The following is a 12633-nucleotide window of genomic DNA, read 5'->3' on the forward strand; positions in this document are numbered from 1 at the left end:
AACTATACATAGTTATACAGGATACTACAGTTATACAGGATACTACAGTTATAACTATACATAGGTATACAGGATACTACAGTTATAACTATACATAGTTATACAAGATACTACAGTTATACAGGATACTACAGTTATACAGGATACTACAGTTATAACTATACATAGTTATACAGGATACTACAGTTATACAGGATACTACAGTTATAGAGGATACTACAGTTATACAGGATACTACAGTTATACAGGATACTACAGTTATACAGGATACTACAGTTATAACTATACACAGTTATACAGGATACTACAGTTATACAGGATACTACAGTTATAACTATACATAGTTATACAGGATACTACAGTTATACAGGATACTACAGTTATAACTATACATAGTTATACAGGATACTACAGTTATACAGGATACTACAGTTATACAGGATACTACAGTTATACTGGATACTACAGTTATAACTATACATAGTTATTCCAAAGGTGGGCTACTTACTATCCACTGTTTGCAAGCCACCGTTGCTGATCTATTTTATTTATTTATTTCACCTTTATTTAACCAGGTAGGCAAGTTGAGAACAAGTTCTCATTTACAATTGCGACCTGGCCAAGATAAAGCAAAGCAGTTCGACACATTGTCACGTTCCTGACCTGTTTTCTGTTGTTTTGTATGTGTTTGATGGTCAGGGCGTGAGTTTTGGGTGGGCAGTCTATGTTTTCTGTTTCTATGTTGGTTTTGGGTTGCCTGGTATGGCTCTCAATTAGAGGCAGGTGTTTGATGTTTCCTCTGATTGAGAGTCATATTAAGGTAGGTTGTTCTCACTGTTTGTTTGTGGGTGATTGTCTCCTGTGTCAGTGTCTGTATGTTACGCCACACGGGACTGTTCCGGTTTTTGTTTGTTTGTTCGTTCGTTTTATGTAGTCTGTTTCCTGGTTCATGCGTTCTTCACGTTGTATGTAAGTTCGGGTCCAGGTCTGTCTACATCGTTTATTTGTTTTGTAGTTTATCAAGTGTATTTCGTTTCGTCTTCGTCTTGTTTAATAAATCATTATGTCACATAACCACGCTGCATTTTGGTCGAATCACTACTCCTCCTCTTCGTATGAAGAGGAGGAGGAAGCCCGTTACACACATACAAAAACACAGAGTTACACATGGAGTGTAACAAACATACAGTCAATAATACAGTAGAAAAATAAGTCTATATACAATGTGAGCAAATGAGGTAAATGCAAAAAAAGTCCATGGTGGCAAAGTAAATACAATATAGCAAGTAAAACACTGGAATGGTAGATTTGCAGTGGAAGAATGTGCAAAGTAGAAATACTGGGGTGCAAAGGAGCAAAATGAATAAATAAATACAGTAGGGGAAGAGGTAGTTGTTTGGGCTAAATTAAAGATGGGCTATGTACAGGTGCAGTAATCTGTGAGCTCCTCTGACAGCTGGTGCTTAAAGCTAGTGGGGGAGATAAGTGTTTCCAGTTTCAGAGATTTTTGTAGTTCGTTCCAGTCATTGGCAGCAGAGAAGTATGCTCCAGGAAGTATATCTCACTGGTCATCCCCAAAGCCAACACCTACTTTGGCCGCCTTTCCTTCCAGTTCTCTGCTGCCAATGACTGGAACGAATTGCAAAAATCGCTGAAGTTGGAGACTTATATCTCCCTCACTAGCTTTAAGAATCAACTATCTGAGCAGCTTACCGATCACTGCAGCTGTACACAGCCCATCTGTAAGTAGCCCATCCAATGCTGACCTCATCCCCATGTTTTTATTTACTTTTTTTGCTCACACCAGTATTTATATATTATATATGTTATATATGTTACAGTCACATATATTCTACTTGCACATCATCATCTGCACATCTATCACTCCAGTGTTAATATGCTAAATTGTAATTACTTTGCTACTACGCCCTATTTATTGCCTTATTGCCTTTATTGCCTCTGTACTCCATTTGCACACACTGTATATAGATGTTTCTATTGTGTTATTGTACTTTTGTTTATCCCAACTCTGTTGTTTTTGTGGCACTGCTGTGCTTTATCTTGGCCAGGTTGCATTTGTTAATGAGAGCTTGTTCTCAGCTGGTTAAATAAAGGTGAGAAAGAAAATGTATGAATTGTTCATGACGTCCTCCAGTGATTAAAAAAAATAAAATAAACGTTTCCTGTTGAAAGTTATATATAAATACAGTAAAGTATAAACACACTAAAGGGAAACAAATAAATGTTTTGAGCAAAATAGTGTTTTTTTAGACAACTGCAAACTAGAAGGAGTGAGTGATGTCATAGTAAGGCCTTCAAGGGCTTGATGGGAAGTCGTGATGTCATCCAATAGGAGACTGATCTTCATGTGAATATTCATTATTCTTTTTTAAATCCTTCCTGTTCTGTCAAGTTGGTTGTTGATCATTGCTAGAAAGCCATTTTCAAGTCTTTCCATAGACTTTCAAGATGATTTAAGTCCAAACTGTAACTAGGCCACTCAGGAACATTCAATGTCATCTTGGTTTCCTCCTCCAGTGTAGATTTGGCCTTGTGGTTTAGGTTATTGTCCTGTTCCTACAGTTTTTTGTATTCAGATCTCTGAAATGCACTCTACCTACGTAACATTTAGTTTCCTTATATTACGGTGGGAAAACAGTTTTCATGGGCACAGAAATTCTAAATAATTTAAGAGTTTGCTAAATCCAATGGTTCTAACCGAAAGTCCCCTTAACTTTATTGACAACACCCAAATGGATACTGTCATTAATGTGGTTCTTCAATAATTACACATAATTCTTAATACTGTAGCTGTTTAGTTAGTCACATGTTCATCGATCATCAGCTGATCCAGGAAATCATTTTCTGAATGACAGTCACATGACAAACATCACCACATGCAACAACAACCAAAGTGCTTCTTCATTCATTACTCTGGTAAAGACAGTTATGCCGTGCTCCACGTTGGATCCAACATCCCTAACAAATTGATGCTTATAATTTTATTGTCTGATTGATTTACAGTAGGTTCTCGTTAGTCTGTTTGGACACAGAGATACTTAGCTCATAATGTGTAGAGAACTGTTCCTTGATGGATAGGCTATTGTACAACACACAGAGCTATTTTCCTTTTATTTGTTGTTAGGTGAAGTAATGGGTCCTACAGTAGGTCTATGTTATTGTTAGGTGAAGTTATGGGTCCTACAATAGGTCTATGTTGTTGTTGTTAGGTGAAGTTATGGGTTCTACAGTAGGTCTATGTTGTTGTTAGGTGAAGTTATGGGTTCTACAGTAGGTCTATGTTAGGTGAAGTTATGGGTCCTACAGTAGGTCTATGTTGTTGTTAGGTGAAGTTATGGGTCCTACAGTAGGTCTATGTTTGGTGAAGTTATGGGTCCTACAGTAGGTCTGTGTTATTGTTAGGTAATGTTTTGGGTCCTACAGTAGGTCTATATTTGGTGAAGTTATGGGTCCTACATTAGGTCTATGTTATTGTTAGGTAATGTTATGGGTCCTACAGTAGGTCTGTGTTATTTGGTGAAGTTATGGGTCCTACAGTAGGTCTATGTTGTTGTTAGGTAATGTTATGGGTCCTACAGTAGGTCTGTGTTGTTGTTATGGGTCCTAGAGTACACTATGTATGTCATGCAATAACAACCAAAGTGCTTCTTCGTTCATTACAGGTATATTTGTTGTTAGGTGAAGTTATGGGCCAATTTGGCAAATAGTGTACAAACCCTCATTGTCAGGTTGATGGAAAAGCTAGACAAAGAGCATTTTACTGGTTGAAGTGTTTTTTAAATACAAAGCGGTTGATTTGCGATGATGACATAAACATTATATTAAGCAGGACATTCAAACGAGCCTTACAATTATAATCCAAAGTAGTGTGAAATGTACTCATAAGCAACCTGGAAATGGAGGTTACTCCCATGAGTTTTCCCCCATTCACATTCAGAATACATTGTGAAAAACTAAAAGCTTTGCTCACCATTTTTGCTCCAGGCAGATATACTACATCCATAACTAGTGGTTTCCTCATTAGCAGATATACTACATCCATAACTAGTGGTTTCCTCATTACCAGATATACTACATCCATAACTAGTGGTTTCCTCATTACTAGATATACTACATCCATAACTAGTGGTTTCCTCATTACCAGATATACTACATCCATAACTAGTGGTTTCCTCATTACCAGATATACTACATCCATAACTAGTGGTTTCCTCATTAGCAGATATAATACATCCATAACTAGTGGTTTCCTCATTACCAGATATACTACATCCATAACTAGTGGTTTCCTCATTACCAGATATACTACATCCATAACTAGTGGTTTCCTCATTAGAAGATATACTACATCCATAACTAGTGGTTTCCTCATTACCAGATATACTACATCCATAAATAGCGGTTTCCTCATTACCAGATATACTACATCCATAACTAGTGGTTTCCTCATTACCAGATATACTACATCCATAACTAGTGGTTTCCTCATTACCAGATATACTACATCCATAACTAGTGGTGTCCTCATTACCAGATATACTACATCCATAACTAGTGGTTTCCTCATTACCAGATATACTACATCCATAACTAGTGGTTTCCTCATTACCAGATATACTACATCCATAACTAGCGGTTTCCTCATTAGCAGGGAGGAGTTTCTACAACCAAATTGCATTTGCATCGCCCTCGTGCCGCAATTGTATTAAACACAGAAAGGGGCCTATATTGGAGACCAAAAGTCGTCTGGCACACTGCTTAGAGTTTCAACAACATGAATAACTTATTTCAAGTCTACAAGCTTAGATGTTACTACTAATGTGAAAACAAGACAAAATATGACTGTTCTTGCTCATTTTAAGACAAATGTCAAATAATTTTAACATTCATTACAGACGTCAATTGTTGTACAACTTCATGGTTACGCTGTTGGCATCACTTTTTACAGTGGATTTCCGCTGTTGTGGGCCTTTAACCATCTGTCTGACTTTGTTGTTCACACAGGAGAGAGACGGGACTACCGTGGGTCCTCTGGGGAGCCTCAACAACCTCATGATGCTGACAAGGCAGAGAAGAGTCTCTCCACATCAGAACACCTCAAGAAACACCATCAGAGATCCACAGGGAAGAAACCTCACTGCTCTGACGGTGGGAAGAGATTCACCTCCTCAGCAGGCATTAAAATTCATCAGAGAATCCACACAGTAGAGAAACCTTATAGCTGTACTCAATGTGGGAAGAGTTTTAGTCATTCAACCAGCCTGATATCACACCAGAGAACACACACAGGAGAGAAATCTTATATCTGTAGCTGTGGTATATGTGGGAAGAGTTTTACTCGGCTAAGCACCCTGATATCACACCAGAGAACACACACAGGAGAGAAACGAGAGAAACCGTATAGCTGTGATGAATGTGGGAAGAGTTTTTATACATCTTGCCATCTTATTGTACACCAAAGAACACACACAGGAGAGAAACCGTATAGTTGTACTCAGTGTGGGAAGAGTTTTTTTACATCTAGCAATCTGAAGAGGCACCAGAGAACACACACAGGAGAGAAACCTTTTAGCTGTACTCAATGTGGGAAGAGTTTTACTCAGCTAAGCAACCTGATATCACACCAGAGAACACACACAATAGATAAACCATATAGCTGTCATGAATGTGAGATGAGTTTTATTAGCCTAAGCAGCCTGATGTCACACCAGAGAACACACACAGGAGAGAAACTTTATAGCTGTACTCAATGTGGGAAGAGTTTTAATACATCCAGCATTCTGACTAGACACCAGAGAACACACACAGGAGAGAAACCGTATAGCTGTGATCAATGTGGGAAGAGTTTTGCTTCATCTGGCCAGCTGACTTCACACCAGATAACACACACAAGAGAGAAACGTTATAGCTGTGATCAATGTGGGAAGAGTTTTGTTCAATCTGGCAATCTAAAAGTACACCAGAGAATACACACAGGAGAGAAATCGTATAGCTGTAATCAATGTGACAAGAGATACTCTAATAAAAGATCTCTGATCAAACATCAGAAAATACATGAAGGAGTTGTTTCATGATATCAATGAAATAATGTCACAATGTAGAATGTTTTAACATTGTAGTAGGAGTATTTTAATGATGTCACAATGTAGAATGTTTTAACATTGTAGTAGGAGTATTTTAATGATGTCACAATGTAGAATGTTTTAACATTGTAGTAGGAGTATTTTAATGATGTCACAATGTAGAACCCTAAATGTTTGTCCCCTGTTCTATTGATTTCAACATGATATGGATATTAGCCTCAGGGGGAAAATCCAGGCTCTGAATTGGAAGAGTACTATTTATGTGATTTAACAAAAAGTGACTAACACAAAAAGAGCTGTGTTACACTTACCACGTTGGTGACCCACTTGAATCAAAATGCAACACCTCAAAATGTAGCGAGCTGTTTTCTACAAATTGTCCTCTAACCAGGGATGTACACGTTATTCCCAGATTCCGTGTGGTTTTTGAGCTGTTAGTTTTAACAGGAAGTGCAACCTCATCTCCCTCCTCTCGCACAATTGATTTCAACATGATATCGATGAGTGATGACAAATAAGTGATGCGTTCCTTTGTTTTGCGACCCCTAAATTTAAATGCATCACTCCAAAATGTAGCTGACTGTCTTCTGCAGGTTGTCCTCTAACCAGTGAGGTAAAATATATCTCCCATTTCCATGTGTTTTGTTTAGTTGTTCGTTTCAACATCACGTACATCTGGATTTCCCCCCCTAATCGATATCAGTGATTTATACATATTACTTTATGTTCTATATTATACATACATTCTATATTATACATACAATGTGGTCCCGTGTGGCTCAGTTGGTAGAGCATGGCGCTTGCAACGCCAGGGTTGTGGGTTCATTCCCCACGGGGGGACCAGGATGAATATGTATGAACTTTCCAATTTGTAAGTCGCTCTGGATGAGAGCGTCTGCTAAATGACTTAAATGTAATGTAAATGTAAATACAATACATATGAACAAACATTTGGTTTTGATATTTCATATTTACAATTCATGTAACATTCAGTAATCATAATGATTTATTATTTTTCAATTGACAATTTTCGGGTATAATTATATTGACCCTTCTTTTAGAATATCAGGGTTCATGTTCAGCCAACCCAAATGTACTAGAGCATGACATTGGGGACTGGGTCTTCCTGTCTTTAAGTTTGGTGTGGGTTTTTCTTTAGTTTTCCTCTTCTTGGGCAGATTTAGTGGGTCTCATGGTGGGTGTCTTTTAGGTCCCAGTTGTTGTTACTAGTCAACTTTCAGTGGACACTGAGAGCAAAACTGCAACATTATGTTATAATACTTTTATTGCATCAAATGGTTGTTTTATGCAACAGAATAGAGGGTTCTTAGAACTATAGTGTCTGTGTGTTCTACTGAGGATGGGCCTCTGGGAGAAAACACTGACAGGAGATTTACAATGTCTTTTGGGTGATATAACCTAAAGAGACCACATTCCAGAGCATGAGTTAGTGTTTCTGTTCTATATGGTACCAGGGAGAGATGACCCCAGGGCCAGACCCTGGTCTCTACACAAAGAGTACTGTTTTTACAGCAGATACTGTGCTGAGAATTATAGGTATCTTTCATACAAATCTTAACCTTGTGACCCGTTCTATACATCTGTTGTTCGTTATGTAGGTTGAAAGGGGTGTATCTTGGCTATAAAAGACCTTTGTAGTTTTGTCCTGTGGGTCGACCAGCCATCATTATCGTAGAGCACTCAATTGATTCACTTTATATGTGTACGTTGTATTTACCTGCTCCCTTATTAATAAGTGAATAAAGATTTAGTCTAAGAATAACTCTGACTTGTGTGATAAGTTTCTCTCCTCATTTGATATTAAAGAAGTTAACCACCACATTTGGCGATGGGGATGTGAATCTTCACTTGGTGACCGCTTCTGATGACCTGGCTCCTGACGACCTGGGTAAATGACCTGGCTCCTGACGACCTTGGTAAATGACCTGGCTCCTGACGACCTTGGTAAATGACCTGGCTCCTGACGACCTGGGTAAATTACCTGGCTCCTGACGACCTGGGTAAATGACCTGGCTCCTGACGACCTGGGTAAATGCCCTCAAACCTAGTTTTTAAAAAAAGAGGTGAGCGAAACATGCAAAGTGTAGTTTATATAAAGGTCTAGTAAGCTCTGAGTGTGTATTCCTGTGTGAGCGGGGCACCTTGGAGGTGTAGACAGGGCCGAGTCAGTGGAGGATGATCTGAGAGTCAGTCGACTCTCACACTCTCTCTCTTGATTCATTTCTGAGAAGATCTGAAAAGATCATTTGTACACATTTGTATGCTAATAGATTTCAGTTTTATTGACTGCTATGTAGGTTAAATGTTCACTTCAAATGCAGCTGTCCTACAACATATCTGTACCTTCTTCTTGATCCCAATTGCATTGTGTCCATGTTCTGTCCTATAAGAATTTCAAAGGAAGAGAAAATGTGTCAAGCAATTAAATATATATATTAAATAAATATTGAAAGATAAATGGCATTGACATACAATGTAATGTAAAATAGAAGAACATATTGGAGAAAGCACTAGCCAATACAGTACTGCCATACAGTAACAGTACTGCCATACAGGCCTAATATCACATTTCAAGATATCTTTGTTCACAAATTGTTCAATATTTTATCATTATACAAAAGAGGTAGTCTGGACACTGTATTAATACCATTATGCATTTGAATCCCATCTACAGCTACCATCTAAGATATTAATTTCCCTCCACAAGGGGGCGTACATGTAACGTTTCCAAAATGGGATAGTATTGTACATGTAACGTTTCCAAAATGGGTTAGTATTGTCCATGTAACGTTTCCAAAATGGGATAGTATTGTCCATGTAACGTTATGCCCCCTTGTGAGTTAATAGTATTGCATGCTGTAGCAGGCTATATAAAGAGGAAGACCTCCATTGACGATTCAGTTCGTTGTAACATCTCGTCTGGACAGGTCACCGTCCTTAGTTAGTTAGTTAATTCTTGCAACTATAGGGGGTGCTGTTCCGCATTAGCATATTTTGGTCTCCAAATTAAACGGCCTATTGCTCAATTCTTGATCGTACAATATGCATATCCTTACTAATATTGGATAGAAAACACTGTCTAGTTTCTAAAACCGTTTGAATTATGTCTGTGGGTGACCCAGAACTCCCTCTACAGCAAAAATCCTGACATGACTTGCGAAGGTCTGAGAATTATCCTCTGATCTGGGTTCAGTTTTAAAGCCTGTGTATATCCTATGGCTGGAATTGAACTGCATCCGCCTTCCCCTGGATGTCAGTAACCAATGAGAAGTGGAATGGTCTGTCTGCGTAGCTGTCCGAGGTTATAAAGCCGGATGGAACGAGAGTACCTTTCTTTGTCTCGTTCGTCATGGCGCCTGGCAAGAAGTCAGGATGAAATTTTGGAACGCTCAGTTATCGACCAGAGATGTATCCGTCTGTAATTTAATTAAATATAGGTGTTAGAAACATCATAACGATGTTATTTGAAACCGATTTATATCAGTTTATGCGAGTATAGTGCTATTTTTCTGAATTTCCTTTGTATCTAGTTTGAGGATTTGGACATGTGTGTGCGACATAGCTAATGGTAGCAGCTAGTTCCAAAGGTGAAGAGGACGTTTTACAACAAAGCAACTATTCTTTTGAAGAAAAGACACATTGCCCAAGATACTGATGGAAGCTCGTCCAAAAGTAGGAACTATTTATGATGTTATTATGTATTTATGTGGAAAAATGTCATAGTGTTTGCGCGCCACTTTTGCAGGCACTGGTCTGGCTGCAACGCACACTATATGTCTAGTAACGTTAATTTTAAAAATCTAACATAGCGATTGCATTAAGAACTAATTTATCTTTCGATTGTTGTCCAACTTATATTTTTTAGTCAAGTTTATGAATAGTATTTTTATAAGAATAGGCGCTAATCCAAAATGGCGCCGGCCAGAATACATGCAATGTTTGTAGTGATTACATAGTATAACCACGATTTGTGCTGCTAAATATGCACATTTTCGAACAAAAGCTATATGCATTGTGTAATATGATGTTACAGGTCTGTCATCTGATGAAGTATATCAAGGTTAGTCAAATTATATATCTTTTGTTGGGTTGTTACGATCGCTAACATTTACAGCTGGTAAATGCGGTTGTGATTCTGGCTATTGTGGTACGCTCATATAATGCTATATTGTGTTTTCGCTGTAAAACACTTAGAAAATCTGAAATATTCTCTGGATTCACAAGATCTGTGTCTTTCGATTGCTGTAGGCTGTCTATTTTTCTGAAGTGTTTTAGGATGATTCTTTTGGTAATTGACGTCGGTCTCAGTAATTATTCCGGCTGCTTCCAACGCTATTTCAGATTGCAGCTGCAATGTAGAACTGTGATTTCTACCTGAAATATGCACTTTTTTCTAACAAAAACTATCCTATACCATGAATATGTTATCACACTGTCATCTGAAGAGGTTTTTTCTTGGTTAGTGGCTATCAATATCTTAGTTTAGCCGAATTGGTGATAGCACCTGAAGTAGTAAGAAACTGATGGAGTTAGAAAAGTGGTGTATTTTGCTAACGTGTTTAGCTAATAGATTTACATATTTTGTCTTCCCTGTAAAACATTTTAAAAATCTGAAATGGTGGCTTTATTCACAAGATCTGTATCTTTCATCTGGTGTCTTGGACTTGTGATTTAATGATATTTAGATGCTACTATCTACTTGTGAAGCTATGCTAGCTATGCTAATCAGTGTGTGGGGGGGTGGGGGGTGATCCCGGACCCGGGGTAGAGGCTCGTTAGAGGTTTAACGTTAGCTAGTTCATTATCACAAAAGTGAGAACTGCTCAGACAGACCTCTAGAGTTCCTCTTGAGATGGGAGAACCTTCCGGAAGGACAACCATCTCTGCAGCACTCCACCAATCAGGCGTTTGTGGTAGAGTGGCCAGACGGAAGCCACTCCTCAGTAAAAGGCACCTGACAGCCCGCTTGGACTTTGCCAAAAAGGCACCTAAAGGACTCTCAGACCATGAGAATCAAGATTCTCTGGTCTGATGAAACCAAGATTGAACTATTTGGCCTGAATGCCTTTTGGAAACCTCCAAGCTGGCTATCATGTGCCTTTTATTAAGGTGTATATATATATATATACATATATATAGCCTGTTCAACCTCTCTTTCGTATCGTCCGAGATTCCTAAAGATTGTAAAGCTGCCGTGGTCATCCCCCTCTTCAAAGGGTGTGACACTCTAGACCCAAACTGTTACAGACCTATATCCATCCTGCCCTGCCTTTCTAAAGTCTTCGAAAAGCCAAGTTAACAAACAGATCATTGACCATTTTGAAACCCACCGTACCTTCTCCGCTGTGCAATCCGGTTTCCGAGCTGGTCACGGGTGCACCTCAGCCACGCTCAAGGTACTAAACGATATCATAACCGCCATCGATAAAAGACAGTACTGTGCAGCCGTCTTCATCAACCTGGCCAAGGCTTTTGACTCTGTCAATCACCGTATTCTTATCAGCAGACTCAACAGCCGATAAGAACAACCGATCAATCAACAACCGATTGCTGCCCACACGCGCCCGACTAGCATCACTACTCTGGACGGTTCTGACTTAGAATATGTGGACAACTACAATACCTAGGTGTCTGGTTAGACTATAAACTCTCCTTCCAGACTAATATTAAGCATTTCCAATACAAAATTAAATCTATAATTGGCTTCCTATTTCGCAACAAAGCCTCCTTCACTCACGCTGCCAAACATACCCTCGTAAAACGGATCGGCGATGTAATTTACAAAATAGCCTACAACAATCTACTCAGCAAACTGGATGCAGTCTATCACAGTGCCATCCATTTTGTCACTAAACCCCCATATACCACCCACAACTGCGACCTGTATGCTCTTGTTGGCTGGCCCTCGCTACATATTCGTCGCCAAACTCATTGGCTCCAGGTCATCCAAAAGTCTTTGCTAGGTAAAGCTCCGCCTTAACTCAGCTCACTGGTCACCATAGCAACACCCACCCGTAGCACGTGCTCCAGGAAGTATATCTCACTGGTCATTCCCAAAGCCAACACCTCATTTGGCCGCCTTTCCTTCCAGTTCTCTGCTGCCAAAATGCAAAAATCGCTGAAGTTGGAGACTTATATCTCCCTCACTAACTTTAAACATCAGCTATCTGAGCAGCTTACCGATCGCTGCAGCTGTACACAGCCCATCTGTAAATAGCCCATCCAACTGCCTACCTCATCCCCATGTTTTTATTTACTTTTTTTTCTATTTTGCACACCAGTATTTCTACTTGCACATCATCATCTGCACATCTATCACTCCAGTGTTAATTTGCTAAATTGTCGTTACTTCGCTATTTTGGCCTATTTATTTCCTTACCTCTGTACTCCATTTGCACACACTGTATATAGATTTTTCTATTGTGTTATTGACTATACGTTTGTTTATCCCGCGTGTAACTCTGTGTTGTTTTTGTCGCACTGCTTTGCTTTATCTTGGCCAGGTCGC

At 39.0% G+C, this 12633-nt stretch overlaps 1 protein-coding gene across 2 annotated transcripts in view; it reads left to right on the forward strand.

The window, feature by feature from the left end:
- LOC139548457 (zinc finger protein ZFP2-like) overlaps positions 1 to 12633 on the forward strand; it is a 75391-nt gene that overhangs the window by 4996 nt on the left and 57762 nt on the right. The window contains exon 2 of one of the 2 annotated variants that reach the window (XM_071358177.1): positions 5026 to 7887. The exons of the other annotated variant lie outside the window; for it this stretch is intronic. Within the exon in view, the coding sequence (XP_071214278.1) occupies positions 5026 to 6095 (1070 nt within the window). The 3' untranslated portion in view covers positions 6096 to 7887. Of the gene's footprint in view, positions 1 to 5025; positions 7888 to 12633 lie in introns of those variants that run through there. 2 annotated transcript variants of the gene reach the window in all.

The sequence above is a fragment of the Salvelinus alpinus genome, chromosome 2, assembly GCF_045679555.1.
Source record: "Salvelinus alpinus chromosome 2, SLU_Salpinus.1, whole genome shotgun sequence".
In the NCBI taxonomy this organism is placed as follows: Eukaryota; Metazoa; Chordata; class Actinopteri; order Salmoniformes; family Salmonidae; genus Salvelinus; species Salvelinus alpinus.